The following is an 18,600-nucleotide window of genomic DNA, read 5'->3' as shown; positions in this document are numbered from 1 at the left end:
GAGGGAGTTGTTTGGGCTAAATTATAGATGGGCTATGTACAGGTGCAGTAATCTATGAGCTGCTCTGACAGCTGGTGCTTAAAGCTAGTGAGGGAGATAAGTGTTTCCAGTTTCAGAGATTTTTGTAGTTCGTTCCAGTCATTGGCAGCAGAGAACTGGAAGGAGAGGCGGCCAAAGGAAGAATTGGTTTTGGGGGTGACCAGAGAGATATACCTGCTGGAGCGCGTGCTACGGGTGGGCGTTGCTATGGTGACCAGCGAGCTGAGATAAGGGGGGACTTTACCTAGCAGGGTCTTGTAGATGACCTGGAGCCAGTGGGTTTGGCGACGAGTGTGAAGCGAGGGCCAGCCAACGAGAGCGTACAGGTCGCAGTGGTGGGTAGTATATGGGGCTTTGGTGACAAAACGGATGGCACTGTGATAGACTGCATCTAATTTATTGAGTAGGGTTTTGGAGGCTATTTTGTAAATGACATCACCGAAGTCGAGGATTGGTAGGATGGTCAGTTTTACAAGGGTATGTTTGGCAGCATGAGTGAAGGATGCTTTGTTGCGGAATAGGAAGCCGATTCTAGATTTAACTTTGGATTGGAGATGCTTGATGTGAGTCTGGAAGGAGAGTTTACAGTCTAACCAGACACCTAGGTATTTGTAGTTGTCCACATATTCTAAGTCAGAGCCATCCAGAGTAGTGATGTTGGACAGGCGGGCAGGTGCAGGCAGCGATCGGTTGAAGAGCATGCATTTAGTTTTACTTGTATTTAAGAGCAATTGGAGGCCACGGAAGGAGAGTTGTATGGCATTGAAGCTCGCCTGGAGGGTTGTTAACCTGTCTAGGACGGGGGTGCCGCTAGCGGCACTCCTCCCACATTCCACTGAAAAGGCAGAGCGTGAAATTCAAAAAAATTTTTTTTTTTTAAATATTTAACTTTCACACATTAACAAGTCCAATACAGCTAATGAAAGACACAGATCGTGTGAATCCAGCCAACATGTCCGATTTTTAAAATGTTTTAGAGGGAAGACACAATATGTAAATCTATTAGCTAAACACCTTAGCAAAAGACACCATCTTTTCTTTGTCCACCAACACCAGTAGCTATCACCAATTCGGCTAAACTAAGATATTGATAGCCACTAACCAAGAAAAAACCTCATCAGATGACAGTCTGATAACATATTTATGGTATAGGATAGGTTTTGTTAGAAAAATGTGCATATTTCAGGTAGATATCATAGTTTACAATTGCACCCACCGTCACAAATCGACTAGAATAAATACATAGAGCAACGTGTATTACCTAATTACTAATCATCAAACATTTCGTAAAAATACACAGCATACACTAATCGAAAGACACAGATCCTGTGAATACAGACAATATTTCAGATTTTCTAAGTGTCTTACAGCGAAAACACAATAAATCGTTATATTAGCATACCACATGTGCAAACATTACCAGAGCATTGATTCTAGCCAAAGAGAGCGATAACGTCAACATCGCCAAGATATATTAATTTTTTCACTAACCTTCTCAGAATTCTTCAGATGACACTCCTGTAACATCATATTACAACATACATATAGAGTTTGTTCGAAAATGTGCATATTTAGCCACCAAAATCATGGTTAGACAATGACAAAAGTTGCCCAGCTGGTCAGACAATGTCCGTGCGCCATATTAGACAGTGATCTAGTCGTATACATAAATACTCATAAACGTGACTAAAAAAATATAGGGTGGACAGCGATTGATAGACAATTTAATTCTTAATACAATCGCTGATTTACATTTTTTAAATTATCCTTACTTTTCAATACAGTTTGCGCCAAGCGAAGCTACGTCTAACAAAATGGCGTCATAAGCGATTAACATTTTTCGACAGAAACACGATTTATCATAATAAATTGTTCTTACTTTGAGCTGTTCTTCCATCAGAATCTTGGGCAAAGAATTCTTTCTTGGGTCTAATCGTCTTTTGGTCGAAAGCTGTCCTCTTGCCATGTGGAAATGCCCACTGCGTTCGGCATGAACTGGAAATGTGCCCAGAGATTCAAAGTGTCTCAGAAATAAATGTCCCAAAATCGCACTAAACGGATATAAATTGCTATAAAACGGTTTAAATTAACTACCTTATGATGTCTTTAACACCTATTACAAGTAAAAACATGACCGGAGAAATATTACTGGCTACACTAATGCTTGGAAAAAGAGCAGGTCGGTGTCCACCGCGCGTCCGGCGCAGCTGGAAAAGAGTTACTACCTACACGTTGATCTGATTTATAGAGGCTGTGATTGCGCAATCGACTCCATTCAAATCGTCATCACGTAAAGACATCCAGGGGAAGACGTAAGCAGTGTTAGTATCCTCATAGCATTCACAGCGACCTTTAAACTGACTCCAGATCAGGGGCCAAGATGTGTGAAATCTGACTCCATGTCCGGGAAATTGCTGTAGAATGAGTTCTGTTCCACTCAGAGACAAAATTTCAACGGCTATAGAAACTAGAGTCTGTTTTCTATCCAATAATAATAATAATAATATGCATATTGTACGAGCAAGAATTGAGTAGGAAGCCGTTTAAAAATTACACGATTTCCAGAAAAAGTGACAACAGCACCCCCTATCCTAAAGTTAACACAGTGTCAAAAGAAGGGCCAGAAGTATACAGAATAGTGTCGTCTGCGTAGAGGTGGATCAGAGACTCACCAGCAGCAAGAGCGACATCATTGATGTATACAGAGAAGAGAGTCGGTCCAAGAATTGAACCCTGTGGCATGAAGACATCACAATGGCGTCCTGCAAACACTTCGTTTTAGTAGTTCTATATCTCCGGTCATGTTTTTATTCGTTATAGGGGTTAAAGATATCATAAGGTAGTTAATTTAAACCGACTTATAGCAGTTTATAGCAGTTTATTGCGATTTTCTGGGATTTCTTTGCCATGCGCTTTCACGAGTTGGACACCACTCCAGTTGGCGGCTAACATTAGCGGCTATTTCGACCGGACAAGAGGACATCTTTCAACCCAAAGACGATTGTTCTGGAGAAAGGACACCTTGCCCAAGATTCTGATGGAAGCTCAGCTAATAGTAAGCAGTCTTTATGCTGTTAATTCGTACTTATGTTGACAAATGTCAGATAATAATTCCGCCATGAATTATGGTGCGGTCTCGCTTTAGCGCACGCTGTATGCTTGAAGTAACGTTAATTTTAAAATGTAATTCAGCGATTGCATTAAGAACTAATTTGTCTTTCAATTGCTGTCCAACCTGTATTTTTTGGTCAAGTTTTGGAATAGTTACTGATTAGATTAGGTGCCTCTTCAAAGATTTCTCCCGCCATTTTCTGGGCAGCTTTGCTACTTTTCTCATTGTATAACCACGATTTGTGCCGCTAAATATGCACATTTTCGAACAAACTCTATATGCATTGTGTAATATGATGTTATAGGACTGTCATCTGAAGAATTCTGAGAAGGTTAGTGAAAAAATTAATATCCTTTGGTGGTTTATACGTTATCGCTCTTTTTGCCTTGAATCAATGCTGGGGTGATGTTTGCACATGTGCTAAGCTAATATAACGCTATATTGTGTTTTCGCTGTAAAACACTTAGAAAATCTGAAATATTGTCTGGATTCACAAGATCTGTGTCTTTCAATTCCTGTACGCTGTGTATTTTTAAGAAATGTTTTATGATGAGTAATTAGGTAATACACGTTGCTCTCTGTAGTTATTCTAGTCGAGTTGTGATGGTGGCTGCAATGGTAAACTATGATTTATACCTGAAATATGCAAATTTTTCTAACAAAACATATGCTATACAATAAATATGTTATCAGACTGTCATCTGATGAATTTGTTTCTTGGTTAGTGGCTATTTATATCTTTATTTGGTCGAATTTGTGATAGCTACTGATGGAGTAAAAAACTGGTGGAGTAAAATAAATTGGTGTCTTTTGCTAACGTGGTTAGCTAATAGATTTACATATTGTGTCTTCCCTGTAAAACATTTTAAAAATCAGAAATGATGTCTGGATTCACAAGATGTGTATCTTTCATCTGGTGTCTTGGACTTGTGATTTAATGATTTTTAGATGCTAGTATTTACTTGTGACGCTATGCTAGGCTATGCTAGTCAGCTTTTTTACTGGTGGGGGTGCTCCCGGATCCGGGTTTGGGAGGAACTAGAAGTTAATGACAGCTAGGGCATTGGGGTAGAGGTTGAGATTTGGAAGAGAACAGATGTCATTTCACCCTCCACCCTCCAGGCCCTGACACCTTGGGATGAAAAAAACCCGGTCAACACTGATTTCCATACAACCTGTTTATGTATCTCACCACCCTTCGGCCCGCCTTTCTGCTTCCCGCTTCCCCCTTGCACCACCTCTCCACCCAGCGAAAGTCCGTGACCAGAAACCGGCCGGGCATTTCCTTGAGGTCCCCACACCAACCCATTTTTTCGTTGCAGACCCTTCAATAAATGTATCACCGACCCAATGAGCTAAAGATGGACCAGCCTATCTGTTATTTTCCCGAGCTGCCCTATGGCCAGTACGTTTCTGCCACCACCCTGGCTCCACCACTGAGCACCACTGTCATCCCTCCCTGAGAGAGCCCCAGACAACAAACAAGCAAACTGTTAGGGTTAAGTCAAGCCTCTTGGTGGCTCTTGGCTGCATGGCCCTGAAAGGCAGAGAGAGGAGGAGGATACATTTAGTCTAAGGAAGGTTGGAGAGCACACAAGTTTAGTGGAAGAAATGAAGAAAGGGGCTCCTTAAAAGGAGGGTACGGTATACACCTCTTCATGCAGTGAACGGAAGGCGGAAGGGATGCTATGTTGAAGGGAAAGAGAGGAGAGAAAGAGTTAAAAAGATTAAAGTGCTTGAGCGCATTAGAATTGGACGGGGGAATAACATTCCCATGAGTGGTACCAGAGGGAATAAGGGACAGGAGAAACAGAGGGATCAATTATAGAGTGGTAAATTATAGTGGTAAATGGCAGAGAAGTACAGATGGGGAGGTGTTCCATATCAAAGTCATTGATTGAAAATATGTCACGATGACTCAACGTCGAATCAAACTGCGTGATTAACCTCATTTGAGAAGTTCATGTCATTCCAGAAACAAAACTTTATCAGGTTATTTTTTTAAAGTATAGCATCTGCTCCCTAAACGGTCCCAATGAGGTAAGGTAAGAAGGTTAAATAGCAACAGTCACTGAGGTCCTCTACAGAGCAGCAAATCCCTCCTCATCACACCGTGTCCCAGTACATTTATACATGGGAGCTCAGTGACCCACACCACCACCACAACCACCACCATTACCTCCCCCATCCTCTCCAATAGTAAACCTGTTTATTGCTCTCTTTATGTACAATACAGTAGCACCGCAACCCACATCGCAGTCCCTATCTGTAGCCTTCAAAACCCACCACCCACAACTCAACGACTACACACACACACATGCTTGCGCACCCACACACACTGTACACACACACAATCCCACACACACTTCAATAATATCTCAGACATGGAAACAGCTGATGTGTGCAGTCCATTGGTACAGCCATAATCAGTAATACATATCTATATATGACAGGCTTTGGAGATTCCTGACAGGGTGCCGCTTACGCCAGAGTGACCCAAGCCTCTATGTTTTATGGTTAATTGATGCCGAGACCCTGTTCGGATTGTGTCCCAAATGACACTCTGTTCCCTATATAGTGCACCACTTTTGACCACACCTAAACTGTACATATATAAGATCTTAATTTGATCACTCTTTTGTTGCTGAGAATTCACATTTAAACACGCTATGTTAACACTTTTATTGCACTTTTCATGTAGTCTAATTTTTACCAGCTAATAGCCTAACCACGGATCAAGCAACGTTCAATTCCTGTTGCTGCAGAATTATTTTGCTGCAACAATACTGGTCAAATTAAGATGCTACATCTGTATACAGGAAATAGGGTGCCATTTTAGGACAAACTCATATGAGCATAGAGCATAAGGTAGCCCACGGATATCAGATTTCAGTTACAGTTATGATCATGGATGTAAAAATAAGTAATGATTGTTCAGGATTTACCTTCAGTTTGGCTTTGCCTTGTGTCTGCTAAATATAGATTCATTAGGGACAGACAAAGAAAGGAATAGGACAGTGAAGGTGGATATAAAGGGATGGATTCAGGAAGTTGGCTGATGGTTTGAATCCCCCATGAGAAAGAATGGTAGATGGGAGAGACTTTGAGATAGGGATGGGCATAAATTAGAAATTACAATTAGAAAATACAACTACAAAATACCCTAAAGACCAATGTATCAAAATAAAATATAAGATACCTTTGCAAAGTATTGTATTTAATTTAAATACATGTTTTTTGTATTATAAAGTACAAAAACACATTTGCAACTAACCGGCCGAACAGAAACAACAGTCTCAGTAACGGTTACAGAAACTTCTTTCTTGCTATGACTGATATTTTTTGGTTTATCTACCTTACTTGAATGCACTGTCACTCTGGATAAGAGTGTCTGCTAAATTACCAAAATGTATATATGAAAATTAACAACTGCAAAGCACACTGGTTATTGTAATTGGCCTTGTTTCGGGGTGGTGCTCATTAGAATAATACTCAGCATGCCTTGCAAATGTTCATTTTTTACATACACTGTACATTTACATTAAGTTAATTTAGCAGATAGTCTTATCACTCCATAGTGCCGTCAGACTTTTGATAACAATGTAGGGTGAAAGAGGGCCACAAAATGTTTCACTTCTATAAGGAAATGGTATAGAAAAGTATTTTGTCATTTGAAAATTACAGCTTTCGAAAATATATTGTTACAAAGTACATTGGACTGTAGTTCAGCCCAGTGTAATACAACGTACAAAATACTCAGAAGTAGTTCAAATACGTATTGCAAATACATGTAACAGCACTATTACCTATCTCTGCTTTGAGAATGGTTAAGTGTGAGAGATAGGGGACGTTGGAGGACAGAGGGCTTAGGAGATGAAGAGAGTGACAGAGAGAGAGGAGGAAAGAGAGAGAGAGAACACAGAAAGAGAGAGTTTGTGAGAACGAGTGATCTCAAAGGAGGATTTAAGGACAGAGCCCCCTGAGCAGGAGAGAATTAGGTAAGAAAATCAGATGGGTGGAGGGAAGGCAAGAAAGAGCTAGAGCAAAGAAAAAGGTGTCAGGTGGAATGGGTGCTGGAGACTGAGCAGGTGATTATTAATAGCAGGGGCTTGATTAGTTAAGTGTGGTTAAAGTAAGCGATAGGGTTTCCATCTTTCCCTCCTAAAATAGGCGGAGGGGAGGGGTATAAAAAAGAAAGGAGTGGACCCTCCTCTCTTTATCAGACCTCCACCCTACCTCTCTGGCCCATTTCTCCATCTCCTCCCCACTACTCCTCACCTTAACTCAGGTAAGGCTGCGTGCTTTGGTCAACAACCAGGATTGGGGTCAAGTCCATTTCAAATTCAGCCAAATCAGAAAGCAAACATTGGGATTTCAGTTTACTTCCTGTATTGACTGAATTGAAATGGTATTGACCCCAACCCTAGTAATGACATGGAAGAGGTTTCATAAATTGGTCACCACAGTAGAGAATATCTATAATTACATTTTAGGCAGTTTTGCAGTACACTTACTAACAACTACTTTCGGGGTAAAATTACAAAAATTCTACGCAAAGTTGTGAGGGTAAGCTCTTGTTTAAGTATGCAGGTAGTTACTTGTTGGAAAATAGCATGTGCAGGTGCAATTTGTGGTGTTAGTTGTATAATGGGAATGGCTTCTGTATAAAGAATATGAACCAAACGACCAAACCTTTCAATAATGACGAAGAGGACATTAAAGTATGGTGCAAATTGCTGACACTGGCAAATTGTATTTATTAATTAAATTTTTTAACTAAGTCGCCTCTCGGGACCATAACCTTCCCTCATTATCATTCTGTATGTGATTACGTTGAGTCGTTGAGTATGATTAGTGCATTTGCATGATATTCATGTGCTCATATCTCTATGTTAATGCATATTCATAGAGTCAGTGAACTGTTTTAGTGGCTATAGCCCCTGTTAATTAAACAGAGACAAATAACAACTCAATAGGGCTCTGGTCAAAAGTAGTGCACTGTATAGGGAACAGGGTGCCATTAGGGACATATTTAATGTGTTGTTTGTGTGTCATAATGAAATATGTACGACTTAAAGACTTCAGATGTTGATTTAAATGCTAATGGATAGCTTAAGCGACTTACACATTTCTATTTATTTAGTAATATTATATTATTCTGTTTGTGTTTTATGTAAATGTGTCGTGACGTGGTTTTCGTTATTGACATGTTTGGAATTTGCATGTAGATTATTGATTGTCCCATTGTCCCAAATGGTATTATGAGACGATGTGATTAGTTGATTAGACAAGATTACATTATCATAGCGGTGCCTTTGTGTGCCAGCCAGGAGAGTCCCTACTACTACACAATGCCTATTGTTGTGGCTGCCCAGTCATTGAATTGTGGGTACTTTGGTATCCAGACCTGGGTTCGGATACTATTTTAAATATTTTTATCAGCCTATCAGCCTACCTGGACAACCAAATGGGCAAGGTTTGCACTCGGACCGCTGTATTGGTTCCATTGCAACAGTCAAATTTAGTCCAGTACAGATAAAGTATTTGAAAAGGTTTTTGAAAGTATTTGAACTGATTGTTCAGTTGTACTGTGGTGGTACAGCAAGTAGGTAGCTCAGCAGTTATTTTCAGCACCATGCTGTGAGATAAGATAGTGGACTTTGGCGTCATGTCCAAAGATGATCCCCCACAATCCATCTGGATGTTGTTATTATGGCCGTGCCACTCGGACCACTGGCCTTTGTGTTTTGGTATTGCTAGCATGATGAGAGTCTGACTCCACTTTTTAAAATGAAATCAATGACTTGCTGAATCAATAGCATTTGTTCTGATGGACCGTGAATAGCAAATATTAGATTGGATACACAAGATAGCAGCCATAACTAAAGACATCATTACCATTGGAGCTACAGCATTGTGTTGTAGCCACCCAGTTGACCTGTTCTCGACACACTTTCAGATATTCATTTACAAGTTGGCTATCATTCTGAATCAAAATCCTCCAATAAAATGTTGCTACTGTACAGCATGCTAAAAACAAGCACAGTCCCCAATTTGTTGTGTTTAAATCATTCTGATTCACTTACATAGTGACTATTTAAATGTGAAATCAACTGTGAGTAAGAGCTCTACAATGTACAGTTGAAATCGGAAGGTTACATACCCTTAGGTTGGGGTTATTAAAACTTGTTTTTCAACCACTTCACACATTTCTTGTCAACAACCTATAGTTTTGGCAAGTCGGTAAGGACATCTACTTTGTGCATGACACAAGTCATTTATCCAACAATTGTTTACAGACATATTATTTCACTTATATTCACTATATCACAATTCCAGTGGGTCAGAAGTGTACATACACTAAGTTGACTGTGCCTTTAAACAGCTTGGAAAGTTCCAGAAAATTATGTCATGGCTTTAGACGCTTCTGAGAAGGCTAGTTGACATCATTTGAGTCAATTGGAGGTGTACCTGTGAATATATTTCAAGGCCTACCTTCAAACTCAGTGCCTCTTTGCTTGACATCATGGGAAAATCAAAAGAAATCAGCCAAGGCCTCAGAAAAAAAATGGTAGACTTCCACAAGTCTGGTTCATCATTGGGAGCAATTTCCAAACGCCTGAAGGTACCACGTTCATATGTACAAACAATAGTACGAAAGTATAAACACCATGGGACCACGCAGCCGTCATACCGCTCAGGAAATAGACGCGTTATGTCTCCTAGAGATGAACGTACTTTGGTGCGAAAAGTGCAAAACATTCCCAGAACAACAGTAAAGGACCTTGTGAAGATGCTGGAGGAAACAGGTACAAAAGTATCTATATCCACAGTAAAACGAGTCCTATATCGGCATAACCTGAAAGGCCGCTCAGCAAGGATGAAGCCACTGCTCCAAAACCGGCATAAAAAGGCAGACTACTGTTTGCAACTGCACATGGGGACAAAGATCGTACTTTTTGGAGAAACGTCCTCTGGTCTGATGAAACAAAAATAGAACTGTTTGGCCATAATGACCCTCGTTATGTTTGGAGGAAAAAGGGGGAGGCTTGCAAGCCGAAGAACACCAATCCAACTGTGAAGCACGGGGATGGCAGCATCATGTTGTGGGGGTGCTTTGCTGCATGCGCCCTTCACAAAATAAATGGCATCATGAGGTAGGAAAATGATGTGGATATATTGTGGCCCCGTGTGGCTCAGTTGGTAGAGCATGGCGCTTGCAACGCCAGGGTTGTGGGTTCGATTCCCACGGGGGGCCAGTACAAAAAAAAAAAGTATGGATGTATGTACTTGTAAGTCGCTCTGGATAAGAGCGTCTGCTAAATGACTTAAATGTAAATGTAAATGAAGCAACATCTCAAAACATCAGTCAGAAAGTTAAAGCTTGGTCGCAAATGGACAATGACCCCAAGCATACTTCCAAAGTTCTGGCTAATTGGCTTAAGGACAACAAAGTCAAGGAACTGGAGTGGCCATCACAAAGCCCTGACCTCAAGCCTATAGAACATTTGTGGGCATAATTGAAAAAGCATGTGCGAGCAAGGAGGTCTACAAACCTGACTCAGTTACATCAGCTCTGTCAGGAGGAATGGGCCAAAATTCACCAAACTTATTGTGGGAAGCTTGTGGAAGGTTTCCCGAAACGTTTGACCCAAGTTAAACAATTTAAAGGCAATGCTACCAAATACTAATTGAGTGTATGTAAACTTCTGACCCACTGGGAATGTGATGAAAGAAATAAAAGCGGAAATAAATAATTCTCTCTACTATTATATTGACATTTCACATTCTTAAAATAAAGTGATGATCCTAACTGTCCTAAGACAGGGAATTTTTACTAGGATAAAATGTCAGGAATTGTGAAAAACTGAGTTGAAATGTATTTGGCTAAGGTGTATGTAAACTTCCGACTTCAACTGTATATGAGTCCAGACACACAATGTCGCAAAATATTATCTCACCAACAGCACACAGACGTACATATATGTACATTAACACACACAGAAACTCATCCCCACCCCATGGGAGCATGCACGCACACACAAACTCATAACCCCCCCCCATGTGCACACATAACCCATACCAAGCACAAAGATCAAATCTAAGTTCACACACGTCAGACATATTAGCAAAGCCACACATTCATAGACACAAACCCACACTCTCACTCACACACTGACACTACAAGCGGCCGCGTACAAACATACACATGTTATAGTAAATTGAGATCGAGGGGGCTTAACTTAAGGGGCTCGAGTTTCTTGAGACGCAAGTGCATTCTCCCTTGATCCCCCAGAACCCCTCTTCCCAAACGCACATGCACACACACCCACCATGCAGCTGTTGTACTGAAGGCTAGGAGTCGGTCCGTTCTCCTGAGGCGCGGTTGTGTTTCTCTCACCTCTGGGTGAGAAGAAGGGCACAGCCGGCTCTCACGCAGGAAAAAAGGAGGGTTTCATATTTCTACTTTTCATTGGAGCCAAAGAATTAGCCAAATGGAGGAGTGTTAGAAAGGGGTTGGGTGAAAGGAAGAGCTATATCTCAGCCTCAAGATGAGGCTGACTGTTGAGGCATTCGCATAGGACAAACTGTGGAAAGAGGCTAACTACTAAATAGGGTCTTGTAGGATCCTGTAGAGAGCAATAGTAGTGGCGTCTTTTTGTAGGCACTAACTTCACCACGGCTCATTGGCCAAAGCCTATGGGGAAATGAATGGGGTGTTATATGTGGCATATTTCAACATGTGATACCATGAAACTACACGTGACAACATTTGAGCACGTGAAAACACAGGTGTCGAATGTCATTAGGAATATTTTACTTTAAACGGCATAATTGACATGCATTCAGTTTAAACAGTCATGGTCCCCTGCAAGTTTAGTCTAGTTCCCAGGACATCCCCAACAACCTTTTTAGAACATTGTGTCATGGTCCCCTGGATTACTTGGGACTAAACCTCAGTTGTGATTTTAACTCACAACTTCTTTGTTGGTAGCCATCTGAAATGTCCTGCTACACCACCAGGTCTGTGAGCATTAAAGAGATACGGCTACAGGCTTATTGGCAATAAAACGTCCCTGCACTTTAATAAAAGCTGCCCAGAATCAAGCAAATAATTGCCCAATGTTGCATTAACCTAAAACTAAAACTAGCAGTGCTAGACATAGAGTATACATAAATATTTGGGGGATTTAAACTTTCAACTGCTTGGTTGAGTGCATCAACGTTTCTGCAGTGCCACCGGGTTCATACTTATTGCTTGGAACGTTTTAAGACATACAAAAAAATAAGGGTATGGTTAGTGTACAGTGTTGTTCCCTTGGTTACAATAAAAGTAGAAAACGCTTCATTAAGCTACAAAAGTGTCCATGCTCAACTTTAACATGTGTTGACAATACAACAGAACAGATTAACTGGAACAACATTTACTTTCACAGGTGGCCAAAAAGAACTGAAAGCCATGCCTCCAGTATTCTGTATTCTGATCTGACATGCTGGATCATAGCTCAATAACCCAACTAAGTGACACAACTGACTGGGTCAAAAATAACCCAACACGTGTTCTGTCCACTATTTAGCCAGCTATGGGTTGCTTTTAACCCAGCATTTTTTGGAGTGCAGTAGTGTTTGTACCTAGAAAAAAATACCATTATAGTAGATTATCCGCACAAGATATTGACCAGTACCCAGGGCCATATTAAGAAATCATTGGCCCGGGTGCCACAAGCTGTATATTTGGTGTGCATGCTTGCCAAAAAGGTTGGCCTTTCCGACTGTAGGCAACAAGTAACTGCCAAAATAAAGGAAACACTTAAGTAAACGAGGGATTCAAATAATGTTATGCTCTGGTGTGCATTTTACTGACATGGTTTGTTTTAAGTCCACTTGTAGTCTTTATGCCAAGGCGCATTGAAGCTATTCCGACAGCCAAACCCTTTATAGACACTGTGTTAGTGTTTCCTTTATTTTGGCTGTTACCTGTATGTGCTCGTGATAACATTTTAGCCACAGTAATATTTTTGAAACTATTGTTCCTCTGTGGCTAAATTATGCTCTCTGGTGTATTTTAAGGACGGGCTCCTGTGGTTGGAAAAAAACATATATATAACAACTGGGTCCCTTATGGGCTTGGGCCACTGCCCCTGACTCACACAATTGACCAGTCACATGTATCTCCTCCCTTGATCTAACGATTAGCAGAGTAGCAGCAGGCTATCTACACTCATTGAGAGTAGGCTCCTGAATCCTCCTGTGGTTGGCAGTTGCAGAATATTATATATATAATATATACTGTGTATTTTTGGGGTAAGCCCCTGCATTAAGCCAGCCCTGCCAGTACCATGTGAATTCCTGTGTATCTCTGAAGGTACCTTATGTGTACCTTCAACCTTTTATTCTTGCCTATAAATCTGTGGATACATACCTGGTTGTGTATCTGGAAATTCAGATTGCTGGCATCCCCGTTACGGAAAAACCACATGATTTCACATGTGGAAAATCACATGCAAGAAATGTGAAGTGTTCCAAAAACACGTTTTCACATGATTTCACATGTGAAATGGTGTGTTTTTTCTGAAAGGGAAACGCTTCATAATTCATAAAGGTAATTTTAACTAACTGATATTATCTTATAGAACAAAACGTATAAGATCTAAGCCTGTGTTAACCTCAGACCTTATTTTCATCGTTTATCCCAAAACCCCATTCTTTCCCCCCATAGGAACGGCTGAACGAACCAGAGGCAACGCATTTCCGTTTTTTAGGACTACAAGCTGGCGAGCTCTATTGTACTATATATGTCTAGCTGGGCCTTTTTGCTCAATTATCCCATGAGCCTTTGCTTCAGCGGTGTCTTAGGGAAATATCTTAGAGCACCCTACTTGGCCCTGCGGTCCTGACGTCCTGGAGCAGGGCCACTCCTCGGGGGCCATTGCAGACGTAAACTAATCCAAAAATAGACTTAGAAATTGTCCTCGCATGATATCATAGCATGGCCACCACACAGCAACCATACCTCAACCCACTAATCCATTCCTCAATAACCCCTTAGTCAACACCACTCACTCCCCAGCTCTCCTCCTCCTCTCCTCTCCTCTCCTCTCCTCTCCTCTCCTCTCCTCTTCTGGGAGACAGATGGGAGCTGGGGTAGGAAGGGTAAGGTGATACGTTTATAAGTAAGAAGCAATTTACTTCAATGGCACACAGAGTTGGACACACAGCTCGCCTTTCAAAGTGTGAGACAGAAGGAGCCCCCGGCCCACACTATAGCTCTACACAGCTCCAACTCTGCGATATATCCAACGGCCTCCTAGCTCCACAGCTCTTGTTCTTGTTCTATGGTATGTCCGACACAGCACAAGGCACAGATCCTATGGCACTAACCTTGCTGAGTAGACGCCTGGAGACCAGCCATGTTTCTCTTATAATAACCTCAACCCCCTCCCAAAAAACCACACACACACACTAAATGGAGGACTGAGCACCACCCACCCCCGCTCCAGTTTCTCCTCCTCCCTCCTCTCCCTCCTTTCTAATTTGTTCTCTCAACATCTCGCTCTCGCCCTGATTTCTTGCTCCAGTTCACAAGTCTCAGCAGTGTAATATGAGAATGTCTCTCTCTGTTCCCTTTGCTCTCATGTACCCTCGTGTTTAACTTGGTTCCCCCCTTTTCTTCTCCCCCTTCCTTCTCCCCCCCCCCCCCCCCCCCCGTGACGTTCCAGCTGCCGAGATGGCGATGAACAGCATTCTCAAAGCTGCCGATATCAAGAAAGCCCTAGACGCATTCGCAGGTGACCAAACACTTTTAACTCCATTTTATTTTCTTACATCACATTTAGGAACAGTTTCCCAGACATACATTAAACCTAGTCCAGGACTAAGAAGCATTCTCAATGAAGATTCTGCATTGAAAGTTTGCCTGTTGTTGTCCAGGACTAGGCTTAATCTGTGTATGGGAAACCGTCCCATAATGTGTAAACAAGAAAATACTGAATAGAGGCAAAATAAATGGCTAATAATACTTAGTAAAGGTATAATTAATTTATTGTATTGCAAGTTAGTGGCTAATATGTGTTCTCTATACTAAAGTGTTAACAGGAGGAGCTCCTTGGTCAAACATACACATTGGATGTGTCCCAAATGGCACTTTATTCCCTATAGTGCCCTCCTATATAGCAAGTAGGGTGCCATTTGGGATCAACCCATTTTTACATAATTATGATACTGTAATAGCACATCAGATCTGACATAATTACGATAGTGTAATAACTGGTATTGTGTAACACATCTGCCAGAGGATGCCAGCTAGTCCTGGTGTTGGCACAGTCCTCTAACCGATAGAATTGATATGACCACTGGCACAACACATGCTCTGAATCCACACACGCACATATACTCAGACAAACGCTGTATCATAGTGTAAAAATAGTAATTTCTTAATGATTGTTCGGCATTAACGTTTAGCCTCTGGAGTGTTGTATCCAGGCAGCCACCCATGCTGTTTTTTGGATTTTGTGTGTGCGTGTGCAAGCATCCGTGAGTGCGTGCCTGTCTCAAATCAAATCAAAGTGTATTTGTCACGTGCGCCGAATACAACAGGTGTAGTAGACCTCACAGTGAAATGCTTACTTAATGCTCTAACCAATAGTGCAAAAAAAGGTGTTCGGTGAACAATAGGCAAGTAAAGAAATAAAACAACAGTAAAAAGACAGGCTATATTTTATTTATTTATTTACCGTTATTTTACCAGGTAAGTTGACTGAGAACACGTTCTCATTTGCAGCAACGACCTGGGGAATAGTTACAGGGGAGAGGAGGGGGATGAATGAGCCAATTGTAAACTGGGGATTATTAGGTGACCATGATGGTTTGAGGGCCAGATTGGGAATTTAGCCAGGACACCGGGGTTAACACCCCTACTCTTACGATAAGTGCCATGGGATCTTTAATGACCTCAGAGAGTCAGGACACCCATTTAACGTCCCATCCGAAAGACAGCACCCTACACAGGACAGTGTCCCCAATCACTGTCCTGGGGCATTGGGATATTTTTTAGACCAGAGGAAAGAGTGCCTCCTACTGGCCCTCCAACACCACTTCCAGCAGCATCTGGTCTCCCATCCAGGAACCGACCAGGACTAACCCTGCTTAGCTTCAGAAGCAAGCCAGTAGTGGTATGCAGGGTGGTATGCTGCTGGCGACAGTAGGGAGGCTATAAAAGTAGCGAGGCTACATTCAGACACCGGTTAGTCAGGCTTATTGAGGTAGTTTGTACATGTAGATATGGTTTAAGTGACTATGCATATATGATAAACAGAGAGTAGCAGTAGAGTAAAAGAGGGGTTGGCGGGTGGCGGGACACAATGCAGATAGTCCGGTTAGCCAATGTGCGGGAGCACTGGTTGGTCGGCCCAATTGAGGTAGTATGTACATGAATGTACAGTTAAAGTGACTATGCATATATGATAAACAGAGAGTAGCAGCAGCGTAAAAAGAGGGTTTGGGGGGGGGCACACAATGCAAATAGTCCGGGTAGCCATTTGATTACCTGTTCAGGAGTCTTATGGCTTGGGGGTAAAAACTGTTGAGAAGCCTTTTTGTCCTAGACTTGGCACTCCTGTACCGCTTGCCATGCGGTCTGTCTGCGTGCATGCGTGCCTGTCGCGTGTGTGCATATGTATGTGTGTGCCTGCCTCCATTTGTGTCTGTACTCTGTGTGTGTGTGTGTGTGTGTGTGCGCGCGCACATGCGCGTGTGTTCACTAAACTGTGTGTGTATTATGCCGTGCAGCGGCTGACTCGTTTGACCATAAGAAGTTCTTTGAGATGGTGGGTCTGAAGGCCAAGTCAGCTGAGGATGTGAAGAAAGCCTTCCTGGTGCTGGATGCTGACGCCAGCGGATTCATAGAGGAGGAGGAGCTCAAGTAAGAGACACACACAACCAGAAAGACACAGACAGAGAGACACACACACACCGACACTTTGACTAACTACACACTCCTTCATTTATGAAATAATATACAGTGCGTGGTGACTCTCCAGTGACCACGCGGACATGCATCCACATCCCATATCCACAAACAAACACTCACGTTTAACTGTTAAGGCACCAGAGCATTCCTAGTTGTTGTACGGTCTCTATTCAAGCCTCTCCGCCATCCTCCTGTTGTCCATAGGTTCGTACTGAAGGGATTTGCCTCAGACGGCAGGGACCTGACCGACAAAGAAACCAAAGCGTTCTTAAACGAAGCCGACAAGGACGGAGACGGCATGATCGGCATCGACGGTAAGTCAACTATTTCTCTGACCGACGGGACACATATACTCACCTGTGTCATCATAGTGTCATCCGATTTCCCACAGACTCCAAAGTGTGCTCTAACCTCTTGTCTCTCCTTGTTCTCTTTCAGAGTTCGTTGCCCTGGTGCACGAGTAATAGACACATCCCTAAACCGACTAGTGCTCCACCACCCGGCCCCGATATTCCCCCTCTCCCAGTCTGCAGCATCCCCCCTCCACCTCATCCCTCACTGACACCCAGCTCTCTCCCACTCTAGCGCACTACTACTACTACTACTACTACTACTGCACTGGAGGAATGGGGTCGTGGCTCCCGCCCCCCACCCCGCTAACTACCCCTCTCCACCACTCCCACCCACAACCTATTTATTTTTTCCTTTTTATACAAAACGTATGTGTTTCTGTTTATGTATAGTTATCAGACCGCCTGGAAGGCCAATAACCTCAAGTTAAAATAATAATGTAGATATTTCAAAATGAGAGAAAGTCATTTTACTTCACCCCCCTTTTACTCTGTCCCTCTTCCCCCACTCTTTATCTTTATCTGTCCCTTGTTTCTGTCTCTTTCTATCTCTATTTCAACTTTCTGGCACTGCTCCTTTCCTTTCCTCCCCTCTCTCCTTCGGTAATGAGCTGTTGTAAAAACACACCAAAAGATGAAGCTGTGAACGAACAAACTAAAAGAAATAAAAAAATGCATCAAGAACAGCTGACTCACTCTGAATGCTTCCTCTGCTTGTCTCCTTCTCTTCTCCGATTGGTATTGCTGAGCGATTAGTGCTTTTTGAGGTCGGTTTCGGTTTGATTACAAAAATGTAATCACGGGTTTTCGATTTCGGTTTCAATAATATATTTAGCCTTTTACTGCAGTGAGCTAAATCAGTCACACCGAGTGTTGGTTAGAGATATCTACTTTGAAACAAAAGTATACCCCTCATTCACATGTTTATGGGCTTAAAAAAATAAGACACCTGTACCATGTCAGATATAGAGTTGAAATGTATTAAATTTTGAGTTTGCTTCCCAATATTACATCACAGACGACAGAAATACAGCAAAATTGTTTGACATAGATTTTCAGCAGCTTTTTAAAAAGGATGTTAATTAATTGTGAAATTATGAAAACTATTAATAACATTCCACCAATGAGGC

At 42.0% G+C, this 18,600-nt stretch overlaps 1 protein-coding gene and 1 non-coding gene across 3 annotated transcripts in view; both read left to right on the top strand.

Annotated features, from left to right (window-relative positions):
• Positions 1-18,154, top strand: part of LOC129822421 (parvalbumin-7-like) — a 51,798-nt gene extending 33,644 nt beyond the window's left edge. The window contains exons 1-5 of one of the 2 annotated variants that reach the window (XM_055880710.1): positions 7,373-7,439; positions 14,872-14,940; positions 16,940-17,072; positions 17,325-17,434; positions 17,559-18,154. In XM_055880710.1, coding sequence (XP_055736685.1) covers positions 14,880-14,940; positions 16,940-17,072; positions 17,325-17,434; positions 17,559-17,584 — 330 coding nt within the window. In that variant the 5' untranslated portion in view covers positions 7,373-7,439; positions 14,872-14,879 and the 3' untranslated portion in view covers positions 17,585-18,154. Of the gene's footprint in view, positions 1-7,372; positions 7,440-14,871; positions 14,941-16,939; positions 17,073-17,324; positions 17,435-17,558 lie in introns of those variants that run through there. The other variant, XM_055880702.1, reaches the window with a different exon arrangement.
• Positions 10,335-10,410, top strand: trnaa-ugc (transfer RNA alanine (anticodon UGC)). Its single transcript has one exon. It is a non-coding gene; the product is annotated as a tRNA-Ala (tRNA).
• Positions 18,155-18,600: the final 446 nt, after the last annotated feature.

This window comes from Salvelinus fontinalis, chromosome 2 (assembly GCF_029448725.1).
Source record: "Salvelinus fontinalis isolate EN_2023a chromosome 2, ASM2944872v1, whole genome shotgun sequence".
In the NCBI taxonomy this organism is placed as follows: Eukaryota; Metazoa; Chordata; class Actinopteri; order Salmoniformes; family Salmonidae; genus Salvelinus; species Salvelinus fontinalis.
Note: the sequence above shows the minus strand (reverse complement) of the source record. Positions and strands in the feature narration are given on the sequence as shown.